This window comes from Schistocerca nitens, chromosome 2 (assembly GCF_023898315.1).
Source record: "Schistocerca nitens isolate TAMUIC-IGC-003100 chromosome 2, iqSchNite1.1, whole genome shotgun sequence".
NCBI classification, from domain to species: Eukaryota; Metazoa; Arthropoda; class Insecta; order Orthoptera; family Acrididae; genus Schistocerca; species Schistocerca nitens.
Genome location: NC_064615.1, coordinates 902,513,501 through 902,539,078, shown reverse-complemented (window position 1 = coordinate 902,539,078; position 25,578 = coordinate 902,513,501). Strand labels below are relative to the sequence as shown.

The window sequence follows — 25,578 nt, the reverse complement described above, 5'->3', positions numbered from 1 at the left end:
ACTACAAGACCCAATCCAACCGCCCGACACACCATACATTCTAGCAGCTTACATAGAATGTTGGTGAGGCTGATGGGCTGATAGCTATCCATATCAAGCAGGTCTTTACCGGGTTTGAGCACCGGAATGATGGTGCTCTCCCACTATTGCGATGGAAAGATGCTATCGCACCAGATCCAGTTGAAGATGATGAGGAGATGTTGCTTGTAGTCAGATGAGATGTGGATCTGATCTGTCCCAGGAGCTGTGTTGGGGCAATGTGCAAGGGCACTGAGGAGCTCCCACTTGTAAATAGGGTGTTATAGGATTCACTGTAGCATGTAGTGAACAAAATTACTTTCCCTTCTAGCCGTCGTTAGAGTGCGAAAGGCCAATGCAGAGGCTTGAGCATGGAGCTCAGCAAAATGCTCGGCAATTGCGTTTTCGTTGGTAGATAATACACCATTTACGTTAACACCGGTAACACCTGTTGGGGTCTGGTACCCGCAAACTCATTTGATCTTTACCCAGACTTGGGAAGGTAATGTAGCACCCAATGGTCAAGACATATCTCTCCCAACACTCCTGCTTCCATCATTTGATAAGGTGACAAACAAGGGCACGGAGCCATTTAAAGGCTATGAGGTGCTCCAGGTAAGAGTGCCGCTTATGCCACTGTAGAGCTTGCCGATGCTCCCTAATTGCTTCAGCGACTTCCGGCAACCACCAAGGGACTGCCTTTCGCTGGGGGGCACCCTAAAGAGTGACGGATTGCATTTACTACCACAGAAACGATAGTTGTAGTCACTTGCTCAACCATCATATCGACGTTGCCGTGTGGGGGAGATTCAGCGGTGACAGCAGAGGTGAAAGTTTCCCAGTCTGCCTTGTTTATAGCCCATCTGGGCAGGTGTACATGGGCAGTTGCAGGAAGATGGGGAAGTGGTCACTACCACACAGGTTGTCATGTGCTCTCCAGTGGATAGATGGGAGAAGGCCAGGTCTGCAAACTGAGAGATCAATGGCCAAATATGTGCAATGTGCCACACTGAAATGTGTTGGGGAGCCTGTCTTTAAGAGGCAGACGTCGAGTTGTGACAGTGCATTTTCGACATTTTTAGGAAAGATTTAGGGAGTTGATCAATCAGTGCAGCTATTGCATTCAGGGGTACTGCACCATCTTGAGGAAGATGCATGTTTCAGTTATTTTCTGTGTCACCCTTATCCTGATAGCCACAGGTTCAAGGGGGGTTTGAAGGGGCACAGGTTCACTGCATATTGAGTACAAGACAGACACGCAAACTCCACCTGACACTCAATTATAGTCGCTACAGTTCCTGTAATATGCCTTATAGCCACGGATGGCAAGGGTCCGCATTGCTGGGAACCAGGTTTCATGGAGGGAAATGCAGAAAGCAGGTGTAAAGCTTAACAGTTGCCATAGCTCAGCCAGGCAGTGGAAAAAACCGTTGCAATTCCACTGGAGGATGATGTGATTGTGAGCCTGGGAAGGCATGGAACATTCAGTGAGGCAGTTTATGCCTCAGGGTCACCTGCTGCCACTGATTTATTTCCTGAGCAGTCTGTATCCATGGTGTCTGAGGGTCTGGTGAGATCTAGGTCCTCAGCAGATGCCAGAATCTCCACCTCATCCTCAGAAGTAAAGCTTGTAGGTAGCAGAGGTGTGGGTGCCTCCACAAGGTCTTTGGTGTCTTCTTTTCAGATTTCTCTAGTTGCTCCTTGGGTTCCTCTGGCTGGGAGGGCTTGACTAATTCAGTTTCCGGGACTGAGGATGATCGTGAAGCCCTACGACCTGCTACTTTTCGGCTGTTCAGCCACTGGCAGGTGTCATCTTTCCCACTACCAGAAACCTGGGAAGGGAGTGACACAAGGGACCCCTTCCTAGCGAGAGGTGCCAAAGAGGACTTATGCTTTTCTGGCTGAGGAGTGGGGACTGGTGTTCCCAATGGTTGGAGGGGGCAGTGCTCCCGAGGTAGGTGGTGTGGGAGCAACATGGAGGGAAGTGCCCCCCCACCATCAAGGGGGCAGATGTAGTCTTCCGGCTCGGAGAGCTGACTGGAATTTGCGTAATGGATGGGGCTACAACTGTTCTCGTAGCGGCAGCGTAAGAGATGGTCATAGCCACAGGATGTAGACCCACAAATTTCCTCTTAGCCTCAGTGTAAGTTAGTTGGTCCAGGGTCTTTTATTCCACGATTTTCCTTTCGCTCTGTAAAATCCTGTAGTCTGACGAGCAAGGGGAATGATGCTCTCTGCAGTTGACACAGATGGGAGGCAGAGCACATGGAGTACACGGATGTGATGGATGTCCTCAATCTCGACATGTGATGCTGGAAGTACAGCAGGAAGGCATATGGCCGAATCACCAGCACTTAAAGCACCGCATAGGGGGAGGGATATATGGCCTTACATCACAGCAGCAGACCATCACCTTGACCTTCTCGAGCAATGTGTCACCCTCGAAGGCCAAGATGAAGGCACCGGTGGCAACCTGATTATCCCTCAGACCCTGATGGATGCGTCAGACAAAATGAATGCCTCTTTGTTCTAAGTTGGCATGCAGCTCATCATCAGACTGCAAAAGAAGGTTCCTGTGGAATATAATACCCTGGACCATATTTAAGCTTTTATGGGGCATGATGGTAACAGAAACATCCCACAGCTTGTCACAAGTGAGTAATGCACGTGCCTGGGCAGAGGATGCTGTTTTTATCGGGACTGACCCTGTCCACGTTTTGGACAAGCCCTCTACATCCCCAAAATTGTCCCTCTAAATGGTCTACAAAAAACCTGCAGCTTCATAAAAACAAAGGAGTGCCCATCAGTTCTCATACATACAAGGTACCTGGTTGAATAAGGTTCGCTGCCATCCTTAGCCTGGCATGATGTGGCCAGGGAGGGGAATGATTTAGGGTCGTACTTCCCTGCATTGTACTGAGACTTAGAATGCTTAGTGACTGCTGTTGGTTGATCACCAACAAGTGATGATGTGGAACGCTTCATCGCACGCCATCCACCCTAATTCTAGCCACTCTGACAAGGGGCCCTCCCCACAGGTGCCACCCAGCCGCAGAAAGGCCACCTGGCAGGATGGCCATTGCCGGGAGTCCCGATGCCCCAGGGTGACAGGCATCTACTTCTTGGCATAAATGAGGGAGTTAACAGTGCAGGCATCAGCAGAGTGATCCCTGTGTTGTCAGGGGGGCTACAACCAAGAGGGTACATGGCAGCCCCACCACAACAGACTGGCTACCGTGCTGGATATGAGGTGCAAACAAGTCCATGGTCATCGTCGGTGCAGGAAGCTACACTGCATAGTGCATGGTGGAAAATACACCCAGGAAGGTGTCTTTGCCCAAGAGATGGAGGATGATCAAGACTGCAATGCGCCAATGAGAAAGCGGGCTACAGATCTCGAGGCACAATGGACACGATGCACCATGTAATGCGGGCTTCCCCCATTGGCTCGCTCTTTGGGAAAGTTTTGAAAAATTGAGGTGAAACCCTACAGGGGACCATCACTTAAAGGCTGAAACATGCGAGTCTCCTTTTAGTCATCTCTTACGACAGGAAGGAATACCTCGGGCCTAATCTTACCCCCGAACCCGCAGGAGCGGAAAGTTTATATCTCAGTGCTCAATATATATCATGAACTCTTAATCACCACACAATAAACCACACAGATAACACCTTACTCTTGGCGTTACAGAAATAACTAAGTATGTTGATGATTAGAGCTTGAAGATGAGCATCAGTGATTTTCAGTTATTGGCATTTAAAACTGGAAGTTCTCGCCACAACAAGGTAAATCATGTATGTAGTATCTTGACAACATCTTGGTGCATCTAAATTATACAGAAGCTCTGATGGGAAAACCAAATTGATTTTGTTTGTGGAAAAATCAATACTAACGTCTATCTCTTGACAAAGATAGTTAAGAGTTATATATTATGGAATAATTTATTATTTTATTAACTATGAGATTGAATTATGTGGCTGTGCTGTAGATATACTCTTCAACAGAATATTGCTGTTACACAAAAAATGGCAATAAGATGTATACATGGAAAATGCCACACAAAATCTTGCTGTGACGTGTGTGTATACACAGGATAAATTCTTAACAATGTATTATCCACAACTTTTTGAATTAATTACTCTTTTTTGATAGCAAATTGAAGCAACAAGTGTAAATGATTCCAACATACTTCTTTAAATAAAGAATAATATTAAAATTGACAGACCATAGTCATTTATCAAGGGTTTGATTTAGTTTACTGAGCTGCCGAACTCACTGGAAACACTTAAGGCAAATGATTTCTGCAAGCTCTGTCTTCCTCATGCAGTGCTGGTACTACGTGTCTGCTCTGTACCAGTCGTCTATAAAAGCAAATAAACTCTTTACTGCCTATGGTAACCCTCTTTCTTCAAGGATTCTTTGGTAATGCTCGTGACAGGCACATCATACATTCAAAACAGCATAGTTGGTTAGTTACGTGTTCCATTGATCTATTGCACCAAAAGGAAGCTCAGTGATCAACAAAAGTTTTTCAGGCAGTTTGTAATCTCTCCATTGTTTATAACAGTATCCCAGCAAAATTAACTGGTTACATGGACAGGTGGCAACACCGTCATGTTTACACCACAGAAGAAGAGCAGAGGTAGTAACAGCATGCATTCCACTACACTCTTGCAAGTGCAATGATGTCACATGAAACATCTGTATGCACCACCAAGCCAAGTGAATGTTAACAACAAGAGCTGAACAGGGTGCACAGTGTATCTCACCTTGACTGTTCACAATGCTTTGCTGGCAATCTTTGTTAAATCACTGTGCCCAGTGACATCAATATCCTCCTTAGCTGTGTCTGTTGAATTATCATCAATGACAATGCCAACTTGTTGCTCAAATGTTGACTGATTTTTTTACATTTTGAGTTTCTTCACCAATAAAAGTATATCTCCACTAATAGTCATCACACTTATTTCTGGAGTGATACATGGCCTTTCAGGTCTTCAAATGCCATGATAGTAAAAACTAATGACATAACATTAGTTTGTGTGGTGTAGTAGTTAATATTTTTGGCTATTATCACTGAGGTCCAGTGTGTGATTTCCAGTGACCACTTCTAATTTTTCTCTGGTGGAAAATTCTGGAAGATGGCTCACTCAGCCTTGTGAGACCAACTGAAAAGCTACCTGAATATAAGAGCAGTGAAGTTGACATGCAAGTTGCTGAAGTAGCATTATACTGAAAGGTTTACACCAAGCTAGGTGACACTCAACATTTATTTATTAACAGCAAAAGCATTGTCCACTTTTTTTGGGGTTACAGAGTGAGATGTTTTCGAAAATATAATGCAAGTTTATAGATAAAAAAATCTACTAGCAAGTGGTGACAGGATAACACAAACATAGCAAGTATTAAACTTTGCCAGCTTTCAGAGCCAGTGACTCCTTATTCTGGCAGATAGGCTGAAAGGGGAGTAAGAGGGGTAAAGAAAAAGGACCGGTAAGGTTTGGGAAAGTAAGGTAGAGTTTGGATGATGGGATAGATAGAAAGAAAGACAGACTGACTGCTGGGGCCTGCATCGGATGAGATTTGAAAACCCGAGAGCTTAAACGCAGAAGACAGAGTAATACACAGCTGTTACGTAAACACTGTTCAGCCTTTTACACTGGCATGACCACCACCAAGCAATCAGTTGGATAAGTGGGCACAGGCAGAGGCTTTACACTGGCAACAGACAATATCCTGAGGCAGAGCATGCTTTACAACATGTTCTTGGTTCTTGCCCCCACCTGCCTTTAATTTATGTTAATTTTTTCCATCTCAGCATTTCTTCACAGTAACTATTCCTTTATTCACTTCCTTTTAGTTTTTATCTCTTTCATTTTCTGATCTGTCTATTTTTTGCCAGCCCCTACCATCTCTATGACATAAAACCCACTTAGCTTTTTAACTCATGCATGATGTTCTGGTGTTTTGGCAGTATTGTGTGTGTGTGTGTGTGTGTGTGTGTGTGTGTGTGTGTGTGTGTGTGTGTGTGTGTGTGTGTGTGTGTGTGTGTGTGTGTGTGTGTATTACCCCGTCTTCCGTCTTTAAGCTCTCTGCTTTTCAGATCTCATCAGGTGCATTCCCCAGCAATCAGTCTTTCCTTCTCATCCTGTCTGGTAAGTCTCCCCTGACCCAGGGTTCTGGGCTACTTTTCCACACTCACCCCTTTGCCTAAATCTCATCAGTTCTTTTCCTTCATCCTTGTTCCTTCTTCATCAACCCTTCCGCCAGGAGGAGCCATTGGTTCCAAAATCTTGCAAACTTCAATTTCTTCTATATGTGTGTTGTTCTGCCACTGATGGTGATTACATTTTTTACATCTATCCACTGACATTATATTTTCAAAGAGTGAGCTGTTTGATGTATCGTGACTATGGATCTTACTCTTTGCAAAATTTCAGACTAGTTCTATAGGATTTAGGTCTAGTTGATATGATGGCAGTAGAAAGGGAAATCATTTTCTTTGAAAAATTTTCTCAACTGTGTAAAAAGAAGGTTAAAGCCCCTTAATTAATGCAAAAAAATGCATTCCTTATTTCTATGTACTTTTAATTCTTTTTCTGTTCATTTTTACATGAAAGTCTAAAATTTTTCTGTTATAGAGAAATGACCACAAAATAATGTGTGCATTCACAACAATGAAACATTGCCTGAACCATCATTTGACAACACTGTTCACACACTGTCACTTTACAGCATTTATTCACACTGCAGTGTTTTTTACCTAATGTATTGTGCTCTTATTTGCTAATATGTACTCTTGTCCACACATAATGACTCATTCATTCTGGCAGCTTTTAAAATCTGATCCCATGGAACGGTCTCTGTCACAGTTTCTTTGCTAGTCTGGAAATTCAATTATGTGTGACAAAAGCTGCTAAGCTTTTTTGCAAAGATGGTATTTCCATGTATTGTTTGTAACATCACAGAAATTGCTAATAACAATTGACTGTATCATTAATGAAATATGTACTGTGTGTATTTCACTTGTTCTGCTTTGGGGCAGACACTTGAATCCTGCTCCACTCAGCATCACGCTCCACCTTCTGCAATTAGTACACCATTCCATTGCCTTGTCTGTCAGCACTATCACACCTTTCTCATTATCACTGTCAGTAGAATTAATGACATTAACAGCACGTAGTTGTGGTTTTCTGCAAACATATTTCCCATGATGACTTTTCTTGCCTGCACTACGAGGTAGCAACATGGCCTACTGTAAACTAGAATGTGACTGTACCTAGTCACATGAACAAGTTATTTCCCATTATGACCAGGTAACTACTTCAGCTTGCCGAGTTATACAGTATATGTATATTTCTTTCAAAGTAGTAGTTTTTCTCCTAATGTAAATTAACATACCTCAGGCAACCTAGAAGTAATTTCCAAATTACCAGCATAGTATTTTATCGCTCATCGCAAATTGTTTTAGTTTTAGTTGCAGAATTAGCCTGCAGTGGGTGATTCTGGCTGTTATACATTAACTTGACTCACTCCACATTCCTAAAGGCTCTTCTTTATGACAGGATTTATGAAACAGCATGTGAATGAATGAAGATCAATGAATAACTATTTTTAGTAAATATACTTGGAGACAAATTTAACACATTTATTTCCTTTATGTATTTTTCTTGTTCACTGAACAATTATACTCATTAGTAGAACAGCGCTTTTTTCTTAAGAAAGCAGTCACTGTAGGATTGTGTGCTGAGCCATTTACTACATACTGTTCAGTATTTTCCTTTACAAATAAATATTGTAGCAGATGATGTACAGACCTGTTATACACTCAAGTTTACCTAGCACCATTCTTTACCTGATTGTTCACTGTCTCACCTGTCCTTACACAGATTAATATTTCGAAGTTCTCTCTCTGTCTCTGTCTCTCTCTCATTTCCTTTCCTTTTATTATTTATTTTGCAATGTGTTATGTGGCACACTGTTACAATGACTCTATGCTAATGGACTGTCAGCCTCTTGCCTCAGTGACCTCAATACTTGAACACGTATACTTTTTGCTTGTCTCGTTATTTAAGTATGCTCCTATAGTCACTCTGCAGCCCTAGCATATTTCAGTGCTGCTTTCAACAGTGGTTTAATAAAATACATGCCCTTAACAGCAACTCTACCCTACATGTGCTATGTTTTAATGTTTGCACCTCTTGTGGCATCAGACTGAGTGACTTTTACTTCCTCATATAAGCACTGCCATCTGTTTTACTTCCAGTTACATTAAATATTAAAATGATTAATATGACAACAGATACTTATGCTAATCATTTTATGCCAGGATCTTTACCTGCCACCAATAACTTACTTGCACATGAAGCTATCACATATCTGACATGAACATTAAATACATTGGATAAATATGTTTAAAAAAGTTTATATTCAGATTTTCATAAAAATGTTACTCACTAGGCAACCGAGGGCACAGCGAATGAATGTGAGCACATTACCAGCAAGTGGTGCAGAGCCAACAAGCATGAGTCGCAGACGGCCACCAACTTGCTCTTGCACCTTTCTGAAGACAAGTTTGTCCCAGATGCTATTCCGCCTAATGACCCCCCTGCAAGATCAAGTTTAACATTATCAGTATTTTGAGAGAGGAAAGAAAAAAAAAAAAAGAAAAAACAGTAAAATACAGTGGAATTTTCTAAATTTTTGTTCAGGGAGAAAACTTATCTCAAGAATAAAATACAGACCCTTACTGTTAATTTCAGTCGTATATTCACTGGCAAGCAGGAAAAAATAAGGTAGGGGACTGCGAAGGAGCAATAATTACAAATTACCATATATTTTAAAACAATGTACGCAAACAATTCACTGTATCCCAACCCCTAATATCAAGTCAAAGAGAGCCATAAGAATATGAAACTGATACAAAATGCACGGTAAGTCACACATAAAACACTGTGTGTGTGTCATTACCAAGACCGCTCTGTATAGGGTCTTCTGACCAGCAGTAAAAGTTGTTACACCTGCAGTCACATTTTCGTAGCTTCCTGGCTAGTGAAAAACAGAAACTTGTTGTCTCATATGAAGCTACAGGTGGTTAACAGAAACCTAAGTCAAAACTTTTTTGAAAATTTGAGAGAGACAGGAATGGGGAGGGGGCAGGGATGTGGATTGTACTGGGGGCTTATTTATAAGTTCTAACCAATTTGTTTTGTGCATGGCAATAAACAGAATTACTCCACATACTATCAAAAGATATTCACGAGTATAACACTAGAAGAAAAATATGATACATTTTAACTTTGACACAGAAAGTGGGTGAAATATGTAGCTATAAAACACTTGACATTCTACCCATGGAAATAAAATATCTTTTAGATAGCAGAAGCATTTTTGAAAGTAGATTAACCCTTCACTATGCAGCTTTATGTATCTGCAAAGCGGAATTAAACAAAATTTTCTCAGGTGTCTTTGCTAGTTTAACACTAAAGTCCCATTTACACAACTGCACTGCTGCATATCTAACACCGTGTGCAAAACTTTGCCACTAGTCCACACCACTGTTGACTTATATGACTACATTCGTCATGTACACAAAAACTTCAGTTTGGCATGACGCACTATCTTGTAAGAGTCTGTACACATGGTGAAATATCCTGGGGCAAGACCCCCAGTATGGGCCCTCTCAATATTTTTTGTAAGTCGGCACCCCTGTCTACACCATACCAATTTTTTAAACATTTCCTCACTGATAAAATTATATCAAAAACTTAGGATGAAACAAATTTATATGCTACTCAACAAAATCCAAACAAGCCAACTGATTACACAAATTATGACATTTATAAATTATTTGGCATATGCATCATCAGTACTTTGGCCTCACCAGCCCACAATCATGATCTACAGAATTAAACAATGGAAAATCCAGGATGTAATATAACAATATTACGAGAAGGAAAGTTGCTACTCACCATATAGCAGAGATGCCGAGTCACAGATAGGCACAACAAAAAGATTTTCACACTTAAAGCTTTTGGCCGAAAGCTTTAAGTGTGAAAATCTTTTTGTGGTGCCTATCTGCAACCCAGCATCTCTGTTATGTGGTGAGTAGCAACTTTCCTTCTCATAATATTGTCTGATCTAAGGAATGATGTCTTTGGAGTTGAGGTGGTAAAACAGACTATGTCACAGAAGTACTTAGAGAGATTGCATAGTACTTTGCATTTCAATGACAACGTCAAGTGACCAAAGCCCCAAAATCCTGAAAGAGAAACTATGCAAAACAAGGCCAATACTAGACTATTTGAACCAAAATGTCTTTCAGTACCCATGGGTGAACGACTTTCAATTTATGAACAGATGTGTGCTACCAAGGCAATACATCACATGAAAATGGGATTACAAACTCTTCATGCTTTGTGATGACTTGGGGGCTTGCTCACAAATTTGAAATTTACAGTGGACAGGAACATGATCCTAAATTTCAGGCTGACGAGTTACCTGATACCGGAGCTAGTGGAAATGATGTTATTTGGCGTCAAGAGAAGTGCCAAGACACCGGAATTACAAGTTATATTTTGACAGATGATATACTTCTCTGGATTTAGTGGTGTATTCAATGCAATAGAATTCCTAACTGCTAGTTCAGCGACGAAAAAGAACTCAAAAAGGAATCCCATGGTTATTCAGAGGAATTCACAACAAATTTTGAGTCGGTTGACATTTCTACTGTTTTGTAGAAGGACAACAGCAATGTCAGTTTCCTCTTCACTTTTGTAGGAGAACTTCCAAAATCAGAAGTGAGAAGATTTGGTAGGAAGAAAAAGGAGCATATAATGGTGCCTTGTCTAGCAGTTGTCTCCATATACAATTCTCACATGGGAAATGTTGATTTGCATGACAGCAATACAGGAAGACACCACATCAAGATAAGATTAAAGAGATAGTATCTCGATCTATTTTTTCCACCTGCTTGATACAATGGTAATAAATTCATGGAGACTGTACCAAATAATGCTTCTTGAAACAAGATTAACAGACATGCCCATGAACCAAAAGAGGTTTAGGAATGAGTCAGGCCAAACTCAATGCCAGGTAGGCCAGGAGCCAAGAAAGTGTGGAAGACCAAGCAGCTTGGACAAATAGAGAACAAGAAAATAAAAGTCAAGGGATCTTCACTACCAGTAAACCACTGGCTGATTTGGAATGAGAAAAGATTAATGTGCAAAAATTCAGAGCACAAAGGCTACACATTTGTTGCATGTGAAAAATGTAAAGTAAATTTGTGCTTGAATAAGACAAGTAACTGTTTCACCTCTTTCACAAAAAATGAAATCGCTTATACATATTTTGATTACAGCACATTTAAGTTTTTTCTCTGTTGTTGTAATATTGATAGTTTTGTTTCAATATTTTGTTTTATAAGACAAATATGAAATAAATATTAGTTTGAATAAGGAAAATAACTGTTTAACCTCATTTCAAGGATGTAAAATCACTTAGCTGCATGCAAATATACTGTAACTGAAGATAACATTTCAGTTTTTTTTTTCACTGTTCTTGTTAATTCTATAGTTTTGAAATGTTTCAGCTTTTTCCTGTTGAGTTTACTTTGTCACTTAGTTCAGTTATAAATGTGCTGCTTTGCTTATGTGCAAAGTGTCAAAGAATAAAATTTATCACTTAATTCGACTATATATGCATGGCTTTGCATCTGTGCAAAGTTTCAAGGCATCAACTTTTCTCAAAAACTGTAAGCAGAAGATTTTAAAAATATTTTTCCAATTTTCTGAATGAGGAAAAACAAATCACGTAATGAAGGGTTAAAATGTTTGTTCTCCTAAACCATAGATGGTTTCTTGAACAGAAAATTAGTAATTCTTTACAGAGGAAGCTTGTAAATGACCAGCATGTACCCATTCAAATATTTTATAAAATATGTATTTTATGCTTCTTCAGTTGATACATTCCACATCACAAAATTTATCAAGAGTATGATATATGGAACATGTAACCAACTACCTAACACAATTTCATGATTACTGTAATACATATATACAGGCTGCTTCAAAAAGGACTTTACAACTTTGAGAATTCATATAAATTAATTCATATTACCTACAGAGGTGACTGTAGTGTCAATTTGTAGCTAAATACATCAAGTTTTGCCTCACATTGTTTGCTAGTGTCAAATCACACTGTAAGGAATGCTAGCAGCAGTTGTGTTTAAGATGGCTGCCTTCACTGGATCTGAGCATGCTAGCTGTGTTTTTTGGTTTGAAGAATGGAAGTCGGCAACAACAGTTCAGCGTAATTTACATACCAAATACACTAAAGAGTCTCCTAGTAGACCAACAATTTGTGAGTGGCATAAATGTTTTGTAGAAACAGGGTGCTCGGTAAGACATGGGGAATCGTCAGGTCGTCCAAGCACATCTGATGGTGTCATTGAGCAAGTGAGACAACGTTTTGCCCAGAGTCCTACGAAATCAACCCAGCATGCATCTCGTGAATCGCAAATCCTACATGAATGAAATGTTTACTTCATGCAAGATGGTGCACCACCCCACAACCTGGCTGATGTCTGGGATTTTCTCAGTGACCACTTTTCAGGTCAATGGATTGGCCATGATGTGCCAATTGCATGGCCCCATCATTCCCCAGACCTGACACCACTCTATTTTTTTTTTTTTTTTTTTTATGGGTATTCATCAAGGATATCACATTTTTACTTCTTGTGCTGGCTTCTCTACCTGAACTTAGAGCAAGAATTTACGTTGCCACTGAGCAAGTTACACTTGCAATGTTGCAGTGAGTTTGGGAAGAAATTGACTTCCGATGGGAAGTGTGCAGAGTAACCAACAGAAGCCACATACAACATCTGTAACTTAAGGTAAAAAAACTTTGTGTGTTTCCCCACAAAATAAGACTAAACCCAGCTCTATATCTTCTTTCAATAAATTTATATGAATTTCTAAAGTTGTAAAGTAACTTTTTGAAACACCCTGTGTATATCATACTTCCAAAGGAATTACAACTGTCGCACAAAAATATATCATGTTTAATTCAAAGAAATACTTAGCCTTAGGGACTGCACAAGACGACAAAACTTCCCATAAAAGAAACAGCTATGAACATATATGCATATAAACAATGAGATTAGGAAAAAAATAATGAGAAACTGTGTTTGAAGCATGGACAATGAGGAAAACAAATATGCTGATAAAAGACTGTTGAAGATCGGCTGGATTGTTTAAATAAGGAGTGAAAACGGCCTAAGGTTTTTTAGATTAGGCAACTGTTCATCAGATCCAGGTATGATAGCTGTAGGAAACCCAGAAGGATCAGTGTAAGATCGCAAAAATGCTTCCCACAGGTGAGAGTATTAAAATCCTAATGGTAAACTACTGAAGCATTCACAACAAAGTGCCCGAGTTTGAAGTGCTCATGAAAAGCAATGAAGCTCACATAACAACAGGTACAGAGAGCTGGTTGAAACTTTAAATTGATAGCAGCGAGGTTTTGGGGAAAATTCAAGAGTATATCATAGGATAGGCAAATGGAAAATGCAGGTGGTGTATTTGTTGCCGTAGGCAAAAAATTCAGATCCATCGAGATAGAAATTGAAGTGGCATGTGAGACTGTTTGGGCAACACTCAGTGTCAGGAATGGGCATAAAATTATAATTGGATCTTTCTATCACCCACCAGACTCATCTCCTGATGTAACCAATAACTTTAGAAAAAATCTCAATTCAGCTGTACGTAGTAAGTTCCCCAGTCATACTATAATCATCAGTGGAGACTTTAATCATCCAACAATTAATTGTGAAAATTACAGTTTTGTTAGTGGTGGGCATGATAAAACATACTGTGAAACTTTGATAAATGCCTTCTCTGAAAACTACTTAGAACAGACTCAAGGTGGAAAAATATTGGATTGGATGGCAACAAAGAGACCTGACCTCTTCGAGGATATCCACATCGAAATTGGTATCAGTGACCATGATGCAGTTGTGGCAACAATGATTAACAAAGTACAAAGAACAACTAAAACACACAAAGATATATATGTTCAGTAAAGTAGATAAAAAATCATTAATGTCATATCTCAATGAGGAACTTGAAACTTTCAGCACACGTCAGCAACATGTAGAAGAACTCTGGCTCAAGTTTAAAAGAATAGTTGACCACACACTGGATAGATATGTACCCAGTAGAACAGTTCATAATGGGAGGGAACCTCCATGGTATACAGTCACTGAAAAGAAACTTCTAACGAAACAAAGATTACTGTATAATAGGTGTAAAATGAAGCGTCGGGCTACAAATAGAGAGATGCTGAATTAAACGTGTTCGGCTGCCAAGAGAGCAATGTATGATACACTCAATGACTAAAGTAGTAGAATATTGTGAAATGACATTTCACAAAATTTAAAGAAATTCTAGTCCTCTGTAAAAGCTGTCAGTGGCACCAAAGTCAGTGTCCAGTTCCTAATGAATGAGACATGAAAAGAAATTGAGGATAGCAAAGTAAAAAAAGAAATCCTTAACTCAGTTTTGAAATGTTCCTTTACAAAGGAAAACCCAGGAGAACTGCCCAAATTTAGTCCTCGTACCACTGAAAAGATGAATGAAATAAGTATTGATGTCAGTGGTGTTGAGAAACAGCTGAAATTGTTAAAACTGAAGAAAGCTCCAGGGCCCAATGAAATCCCTGTCAGATTCTATACAGAACTTGTGACTGAGTTAGCCCTTCTTCTCACTACAATCTATCATGGGTCCCTCGAACAAAAAACCATGCCCAGTTCTTGCAAAAAGGCACAGATCACACTTGTCTACAAGAAGGGTAGTAGAAGTGATCCACACAACTACCATTCAATATCCTTTAAATCGATTTATTGTAGAATCTTTGAAAATATTCTGAGCTCAAACATAATGAGGTACCTTGAACGGAGTGACCACCTCAATACCAACCAGTATATTTTTCAAAAACATTGATAATGTTAAACCCAACTCTCACTTTTCTCACATGACACACTGAAAGCTTTGGATCAAGGCAACCAGCTAAATGCAGTGTGTCTTGATTTCTGAAAATTGATTCAGTACCACACCTACACTTATTGTCAAAAGTATGATCATATGGGGTATCAAGTGAAATTTGTGACTGTATTGAGGACTTTTTGGTAGGGAGAACACAGCTTGTTATCTTGGATGGAGAGTCATCGTCATATGTAGAAGTAACTTCAGGTGTGCCCCACAGAGAGTGTTGGGACCCTTGCTGTTCATGTTCTATATTAATGACCTTACAGACAATGTTAATAACAAAATCAGGCTTTTTGAAGATGATGCAGTTATCTATAATGAAGTACTATATGAGAGAAGATGCATGAGTATTCAGTCATATCTTGACAAGATTTCAGCATGGCACAGAGACTGGGAACTTGTTCTAAATATTCAGAAATGTAAAAGTGAAAAGTGAAAAAAATGTAGTATCCTATGACTATAATATCAATGATCCACTGTTGAAACTGGCCAGCTTGTACAAGTACCTGGGTGGAACACTTTGTAGGGATATGAATTGGAATCATCGCATAGGTTCAGTCATGGGTAAAGCAGGTAGCAGACTTCAGTTTACTGATAGAAATATTGGGGAAGTGCAATCAGTTGAATGTTATTCCCAAGTGTGTGGGGCCCTTACCAGATAGGACTAACAGGGATTTTTGAACATATACAGAGAAGGGCAGCACAAATGGTCACAGGTTTGTTTAATTCATGGGAGAGTGTCACAGAGATACTGAAGGAACTGAAATGGGAGACTTTTGAAGGCAGATGTGAACTGTCCCAAGAAAGTCTATTAACAAAGTTCCAAGAACCAGCTTCAAATGATTGCTCTAGGGATATACTACAGACCCTATGTATTGCTCCCACAAGGATCATGGGGATAAGATTAAAGTAATTACTGCATGCACAAGAGCAACGGAACATCATGAGCAAGAAAACAGCAACAACAACAACATTTTACAATTGTCTCGCTGAGTGTCAGACTATGAATACAATGATCTGAAGCTCAACATCTGGACAGCCACTATATCAAGAGTCTAATTATTCATCAAGCAGTACATCCCTTCAAGTATGTTCCTAGGTCAAAGGAAGCAGAGAGCATGCCACTTTCAATAATCTTTCCTAGTAAAGTACTGTGGCATTCAAACCAAGCTTCACAGAGAGAACAGCTTTACTTTTATATGCAATATATTAATGTGACTTCAAAATGACTAGTTAGTTAGTACACTATGTAAAAATGTGTCTGGAATTGTCAGTTTTTCCATAAAAAAGAATGGGAGTCTGTTTTAATGTTTTCAGTATCATAGTCAGTGCTAAAACATCAACTGCAATTATCAGTTTCTTTTTGTAAATGTTCCTTTTTGCTATAACATACACTGTATAGATTTGCAAACAGCAAAATTATTTGCAATACCAGAAATTCTGGTATACTGTTAATAGTAGCTGCATGTTGACAGTTTCCTCATGACAATTTGAAATATTTTACTGCATTCAAATGATATCACTGAAAATGCATTTTAATTCTAGTGCTTCTAACTGCTTTTGATACATCAGAGGCCAGGCAGCAGCAGAGTTATGGCTAAGATTCAAAGTCTGTATTGGTAGGCTTGTAGCACCAACTGACACATGGCAGATGCAGTGCGTGACCCTTTCATGCCAATCTTATCATACTCAGCTAAGATAGGGTTTTAATGCAGCTGCTCGGCACTGACTTTGTGGAAGGGCTGTGTTTGCGTGTCACCATGAAAAAGTATGGAACAAGGTTACTGACTGGCGTCAGTCTGTTTTAGACAGCTGCATGTCAAACTACAGAAGCTTCCTGGTGGCTGGTCTACATCCTAGGTGATCAGCATGTGGACGTATGAGAAAACATAAGAGGGCATCTGGCAAGTGGGGTACTTCTTTCAGCAGGACATCAACTGCAGCTGCTGGCATTCTAGGCAAGTTATTCACACTGGCTGTGGCTTAAGCCCTTGCAGTAGTCACTGCATTTTCACAGTATACTGCCACAGAACCCAAGTCTGCCGCCTAATACACCTACTTCTAATACTACAGTATTGCATTTTGTGACATGCATAATTCTATATTTTTGATCATTCAAAGCAAGATGCTAATCTTTGCCTCAATTTGAAATCTTATCAAGAACTGAATTAATATTTATGCAGCTTTTTCAGACAGTACTTAGTTATAAATAACTGCATAATCTGCAAAATGTTGGAGGGTACTATTAACATAAAACATCAACAGTAAGGGCACCAACACATTCCTCTTGGGTCTACTTGATTTTATTGTATAGTTGTTGATAATTCTCCACCTGAGATAATATAATATGTGGGTCCTATAAAGAAATCCTCAATCCAGTAATAAATTCTGTTTGAAACAACATATGATCACACTTATAAATGTTAATAAATGTCTGTGTAGTATTAAGTCGAATACTTATTGAAGGCCATGGAATACTGCATCATCCTATTTTTCTTGATCCACAAGTTTCAGGACATCATAGGAGAACAATAATGATGGGTATCATTATCTTTATAAGAAGTCTCCCCTTTCCACAAAGAACAGGCCCTTTAGTGAAATAACAGCATCTGGCTTAGTGGGTCCAAGTACTAATAGATAGACAGATAAAGTACTTACTGTGCCACAAATCAATAATTGCAGCATTAAGAACAAGATAGCAGAATCAGAACATTATTCTAGATGTAAAAATGTGAATGTAGTTTGCAGATCAGATCACTGGCTAACTGAATCTGAAAGATACCTTTGTTGCTCAAGGATATATTGTTACCAGCATTATGTGTTGGAAACAGAGGAAAATGATGGAGTTGTAATTCTTATCAAATGCGCTCTGAAATTCACAAAAGTTTTTGTAAGCCAATTTTGTGCTAAATTAATAATGAGTTCAGCTGTATAAAGCTGAATGGCCAGAATAGGGTAGTTCTAAGTCTTTATAAGCCTCCAAATAAAGCTGTAGAAATGTTCTTCAGAAATTTTGAACCTCTTGTGAAGATAAAAAAAAAAGAAAAGAAAAAAAAAATCACCATCTACGGTAACTTCAATATAGAATGTCAAATTTAAATTTATTCTGTACAAACAAAATTGCTACTCATCAAGAAGCATGCTCATACAATATTATTTTTAACTTTTGTAATGAGATTTTTTATTGTTAGTCATTCAGATGGATGTTTCTCTGACCATGAACCATTACTCATCACACTCTACAGCAGTGGTTCCCAACCTTTTCTAGAGTTGGCACAGGATATAGTGGCCAAAGCACAGTGACCAATTTTCATCCAAAGCACTGGATGAGTTTATTAATTTGTTCATAAGGGGATGCCAAAAGTGTTTGCCACCTATTGGCCAGTCAGTGATGACAGAATTGATGTGCATGCCCTGCAATCTTTCTCAAACGATTTTAGAGAAACTATTCAGGAAAAAAAAAATTAGTGTTGAGGTACTTACAGCTTTATTTGTGAGGTTCATGATGACAAGCTCATCAATTCATTAATGGTCATCGTTATTGTGATATTTACATGGAAGTAACACATTGTACAAAATTCAAAAAGCATGCAATAATAGGGGTCACTATGATTTTGTGTTTGGTGCATATTACATAATATGTTGCCGAATATGAAATTTGGCTAACTGTCACCAATCTTGAGACAACTGATCTGATGTAACACATTTGCATCATGCTGTGCAGGCATTACAGCTGGACTGAAACAGCGACAACATTCTTCATATTTCTTGAACAGTTTGAGATATCGAAATGAGATTTTGGAAAATGATATTATGCAAAGAGGAGAGTATTTTTCTATGTGGTCATTATGCAAAATTTCATTAACTACCATGTTATACCACTAACTGCACACTTTTCCAATGAAAGAACATAATTTTAGGGCCATTGATAGCTGGTGAAATGAGAAATGTTATGGTTTTTGGAATAACATAAGTGATGACATTACATATTCATTCCATATTGAGGACATGCTTTTTTATAAGCTACTGACCTTACATTTCCTCAGTCTCTCACTTAATAAAGTTAATAAACCACTGTTTCAGATGACACTCACACTATGTAAATTCCACTGTTTTTGACAAAAGAAGGAAATTTTAACATGGCAACAAGAGAAATATGTAGGTTTTACTCAAGATTCACCACACAGAACATTCTTGAAAGATACAAATCGTTAAAAGCCAAGCAAAAATAATTTGTTGTGTTTTCAGTGGAATTCTTTCTAGATACTACTTAAAGCAGAGGTGACAGATCACTCTGAATGGTCACAATGCATGTGTGGGTGTGAATGGGCTCCACTTAATATTTATGAAAAATGTGAGCATAGGCTTCAGTTTAGAACAGCATTTGCCTCACAGTGCTCAGTTTTCCCCTAGAGTCTCTGCCTGTAACCCTCGCAACTACTGCTCTCCCCATGCATGCCCTGCCAGCTGTGCATCTACTGGCCATGGTATTCTGCACAAACACTACCTGGTGCCCCCTTTGCAACTCCAAATAACCTAAAGCTCTCCTATGTTTATTTTGTTTATTAATTTTAACTTCTTTTGAAAAACTTTATTTAACCATAATCTGCAATACACGCTTTAGAAAAAGAGGGTCATCAAACTTACCAGAATAGAAATGTTTATGTCTTACTTAAATACCTAATAATATTGTTTTTACTTGAAAAACACTTTTCATGTACAACCTTTTTTTTGTAATGGAAGCCACAAAAAAAATCAAAAGAAAAAATCTCAGAACATCAATGTGATGGTTGAAATTAAACAATGGAAACTCCAGATAGGAAAATGAACAATGTACAAAAAGATAGATTGTTAGTTACCATAAAGATGACGTAAGTTACAGACAGGCACAATTAAAATACATTTACACACAAGCTTTCAACCACAGCCTTCATCACAAAATGAGGAACACACACTATTCATTCACACAAGCAAGCACACCCCCCACACACATCCCACTGACTCTGGCAGCCTGGGCCAGATGAAGGTTGTGGCCGAAAGTGTATGTGTAAGTGTCTTAATTGTGCTTGTCTGCGACTTAACGTGTCATCTTTATAGAAAGTAGGAATCTATCTTTTCCTAAATTGTAGGTGGTTGAATTTTTTGTTCTTTGTGCAGCTCCTGAATATTTAGTTTTGAACTTGCTAAAGCACATCTCAGGTCACTCACCACATTCATTCAGATGAATGCAGTGCTTCGTTTTCATGATGGCTGGTGTTGAGAATTTGGCGTCTCTGATATGTTGATGAGGATTATATGAGGACTTTTAAGGCTTCCTTGCCACTCCTGAATAAATAGAGAGGAAACTGACCCAAAATTCTTCCAACCTCATTTATTGAAACTGTTCATTAGGACTTGAATCACATTTCAAATTAATTGCATCCTCTTGTACTTCATCAGGAAGTGCATGCATGTCAGTTGTGAAGAGTGATCTTGCTAATTTGCCTTGCCAGTATTCTAAAGGCAAATGGCAAAAATAAAATGTGAACTCTTCTTGAATGAGTTTTATGTGTTCACTGATGATAACTCTCCAGTTATTGACATTGCACTGTTAGCTACCTAGAAGTTCATTCAGTCGAGGGGAAGTTAGTGATGAGAGCATCCAGGCGACACTTCCAGAATTGTGTCTTTTCCAGGAATTCCTTTATGTGATCATTATTGTCTTATTTCTACTTTGCAGTTTCAAATTCAGATTATTCCGGGTTCCAAAGAAGTCCACAAGATATTCTAGGGAAAAGTAATAGTTCTACCTCTGGTTTCAAATCATACAACCTGCTAAGCGTATTGCCCTTTGAAAGGTACCAGATGTGTGTATGGAATATCAAAGATTGGTGCTCAGCACTGAGATCATTACACGGGACTCAGAAAAAATGAGTGTTCACACCACTTTATTTTATTGACTAAACTGATAGCCATTTTCAGTGTATTGTTCAATTTCTCAGGAAAAATTTTAGAAGCTAGAGCTTGTCAGTGGATCATACAGTGAGAGCCAATAAGATTATGATTTTGTTTCTTTGGCAATACTCAGGAGCCAGAACGTGAACCTAAAATGGTTGGTGCTCTGTCATTACAAATTCCCACAACTCTGTCCTAAGGCAAACACTTTTCAACCAAAAATTTCATTAGCAGCAGAAAATACATCAGAATCTGTTGTTGTTTCCAAGTTTTTATAAAAAAATAGTTCTTACATTATTTTCTTCTCATCCACAGATCAATAGTATACTGTGAAGTAGTATTGATGAGCTGTATTAGTAGAATCATCACACTGCAAGGCAAAAAATGGGGGCATATTTTCAGTCTTTTAACTATCCGTTCCTTTACATTCAGTGACATTTGCACACTGTTGTTTGAAAGAGGTGTATTGTCCATTTTTCACTGGATATCTTCTGCAAAAACAATTATGGTTGCTTTGAGAATGGAAGGTTTGGTTAATGTCTCACCAATAGTATGAGACTCTTGTTTTGTTTTTTGCTATTAAGAGAGAAATGTCATATTATTATGGTTCAATAACTTTCTAATTTTCCTGCTGAAAGGTACCAGTAGAGTCCAGTTTCATGTGATTTTAATTTTTTTCCCAACAAAACGCTATTTTAGTTTATTTTTCATCACAAGGTGAGCTATTGTTGGATGATGTTCCAGATGCACATGCTGCAGTGAGTCATTACTGAGGATATTATCACACACAACACACTGTGGCATTGGATGTTGTCTTTTTCAATAAAGTTGAATCCGTACTTAATATATTCTTCATTATACAATGTTCTTTGAGCAGACATTTTCACTCAACGCACAAAACCAATAAAAATACCGTTTAGGTCTACAGAACACAATAGACATAAGACTGAGCTAAGAATGCATATTTCAGATTGAATGAATGTGTTGTGCCAACAGTCACTTGGTGTTGCTGCCAGCTCTACAAAAAAATGCACTCGCTACTGCAATAAGAATATAAAATTCTTGACCTATCTGACAGAATGATCCTGCTTCCTTCTGAACCATCTACAGACCTCTTCCCATAAGCCAATAAATCTCTCACCCCCCTCCTCCCCCTTGGGTTGGAAACCATTGCTATACAGCAAACTGTCACATCACACTAGTAGTACAACCCAAGAAGAAAATGCAGAGAGTTGGGCAAGAGGTTGGAAAGATGAGCTTGTGAATTTGTTTACTGATACACTAAGTTGTATGAAATGGGATTTTTCTATATGAAACACAGACTAGACAAATTAATGTTAAAATTATGTTTGATAGATTCTTCACAAATATTATTGATATGTGGTACACTTTTTCACCTGTAAGAAACACTCATTTTACAGATAATCTTAAAACAAAGTTGCCAGACTGTTATACTAAAGAACTTAAAGCACTAGGGAACAAATTTTGTTACTACAAAGTGTGTATAGAAATAACTGTAAGATAGACACTAAATAGGCTGATATGGATTATAGGATGTACCTGAAGTACAATTTTTTGTAAAACTAAGCTGCTGAAGCAGCAAAAAAAGTTAGTCTTTGAAAGCTTTACAGAAACTGCTCCAAATAAGAGCTAAGTGTCTTGGCAGATTATCATGCAGGAACACTCTCCTGCCCACACAAATGAAGTGCCACTTGAACCAGAGACAAACTGAACAAGTTCTTTGCATCCTCAGCAAAAGAAATTGGAGACAGAATCAACGTGGCCAATACATCTGTAAATTAACTGCTTGGCAAGCAACTGCCACTGAAACAGTCTTTACAGTGGAAAATTATCAATCAACTACTCAGTGAAACTTTAGCAAACACTTTTAACTAATGTCTTCAGTTTGGAATTTTTCATGAATCATTAAAAATTTCAAAAGTCATACAACGTTTTTTTAAAAGGAGACACTACTCCTCCAAAATTGAGACCTGACTCAGTAGTTCCTATAATTTCCAAAATATTTGAAACTGTTGTATACAATCTAGTAAGTGATTACTTTGAATAAGATAACCTCCTTTCAGACAATCAGTTTGGTTACAGATGGGGAAAAAATACCACTTCAGTATTTCTTAACATCATAAACTAGATAATCACTACTTTTGAAAATAAAAATAAGGGCTCACTTACGTGATTTAAATGAAGTCTTCATTGCATTCCTTATGAAATATTGCTTGAGAAACTTTAATTCTGTGGGGCACTAAATACATCAATGAAAATAATTGCTTCGTACTTAAGTAATAGGGAACAGTATGTCTCAATTAGAGACAGACATTCTCTGATGAAAATTATTGAGACAGGGGTACCACATAAATCATTTATTGGACTATTCTGTTTTGTAATTGCAATCAACGAGTTGCCACATCATGTTTCTCAGCTATACATATGACAACAATAATTGCATCTCTTCAAAATACACCAGTAATGCAACAAATGTCAATGGTATCACTAGATGCTGCAATGGAATGGTTCACCACTAACAAACTTCTGTGTAACCCTAAGAAGAACATGACTCATCATTTTCTGTTAGGACTATCTAATGATACAAAAGGTATAACAGATCAACTTATAGCATTCCATACTGACACCAAGTCACCCCGGGAAGAACACACCGGTTATATATGCAAAAGAATATCAAAGGTAACATACATAACGTGGAAAGTGAGATATCTAGGTACTTCAGAATATTTAAGGTAGATATATGAGGGTTGGCACTTTAATAGTGGCAACTATTTATTTACAGCTCATACAAAATAGGTGTGTGTTTCAAAGTTTTACTGACCTTCAAAGTAGTGACCAGCATTGTGTATAACCCGTTGCCAGCGATTTGGAAGTTGTAGGTTACTCTTAGCAGTGCCAGTTGTGTTGACAGTTCGAGCGGCACAGTCTATTGCCCAAGGAATTTGCGTAGTTCTGAAGCAAATGCCGCAAAGTGTTTCCTTCAGTTTAGAAATCTAGTTGAACTCACAAGGGCTTAAGTCAGGGGAGAGCAGTAGGTGGTATAGCACTTAGCAGCCCCATCAGCCAAACAAATCAGTAACAGCTTGCACTGTAGTGCTTGAGCATTGTCCTGCGAAATGATGATCAGGTCCTGCAGAAAGTGTCATCATTTCTGTCTCTCTGCTGTTCATTTTTGGAACACAAGCTACGACCAGCTTAGAGACAGAAGTGATGACACTTTCTGCAGGACCTGACCATCATTTCACAGGACAATGCTCAAGTACGTACAGTGCAAGCTGTTACAGTTTTATTTGACTGATGGGGCTGCTAAGTGATATACCACCTACTGCATTCCCCTGACTTAAGCCCTCATAAGTTCAACTCGATTTCTTAACTGAAGGAAACACTTCACAGCATTCGCTTCAGAACTGCTACAGATTCGTCGAGCAATAGACCGCACCACTCAAACTGTCAACAGAACTGGCATTGCTAGGAGTATCCTACAACTTCCACATCACTGGCAAGAGGCTATACACACTGTTGGTGACTACTCTGAAGGTCAGTAAAACTTTGAAACATGTATCTATTTTGTACGAGCTGTAAATAAATAGTTGCCACTATTAAAGTTCCAGCCCTTGTATTTTTGGCTGTTACAGTCTCATATTTCTTATGGACTGCTGGAATGGGTGCACTCTGCACATATTAGTAACATACTAAAGATACAATAAAAGGTCATAAGTGAAATGTATAGGACTAGATCACTGTTGACCTGTACATCAGGACAACAGTAGGGGAAAAATTGCAAAGGATGTTCCAAGAGATATTCCAAGACAGAGACTGGTAAAAGCAGCTCACTTGCCCAAAGTCAGAGTCCTAAAAATCTTTAGCAAACTAAAATTCTCAGCACAGTCCATGTCATGCAAATAATTACAAATAAAATTGTGTAACTAGTTGGCTAATATCCATATTATAATATAACAGAAATTTTTTATGCACACATTGTGAACATACATTCAAACTTAAAATGTATGGCTCTATGTTTGTAATTGTGTCATTATGTATATTAATGTTATGTATATGAGATGTAGACTATTCCATTTCATATATGGTCTATGGGGAATAAAGATGAAGAGAGCATGAGTAGGTTTCACATGAGTGGTCTTTCAGAATCCATGCTGAGTGGTGTGAAGAAACTCATTTCATTTGAGATACCTCATCCTGCCTGAACTCGGAATGTGTCCTCCGATTCCACGAACATTCAGTAAATAAGAAGGGACATTAGGTCTGCAGTTGTGTATGTGAAATGAAGATGATTATTTTATGCAATAATCTATTTCCTAATCTCATTAGTGCCCAATTATAAGGCAGTGATTTTTGTCACATATTTATTCTTTCATTCACTTATTCATGCAGACTGTTCTGTAAATCTCATCATGAAAGAGAACCTTCAGTGATGTAGGATAAGTCAATAGGCAGGAGTAGCTATTGTAGGCTTAGTAACGTGGCAAGAAAGCTACTTGGAAAAAAGAGCTTCTGCTCTTTGACTATTCATCTTCCATGTGTAATATGCTTTAGATGAAT

General features: G+C 38.6%; 1 protein-coding gene across 2 annotated transcripts in view; it reads right to left on the bottom strand.

Moving 5' to 3' along the window:
• Positions 1-25,578, bottom strand: part of LOC126237212 (long-chain-fatty-acid--CoA ligase 1) — a 694,263-nt gene that overhangs the window by 23,189 nt on the left and 645,496 nt on the right. For both annotated transcript variants that reach the window (XM_049947096.1, XM_049947097.1), the window contains one exon: positions 8,477-8,627. In XM_049947096.1, coding sequence (XP_049803053.1) covers positions 8,477-8,627 — 151 coding nt within the window. The remainder of the gene's footprint in view (positions 1-8,476; positions 8,628-25,578) is intronic.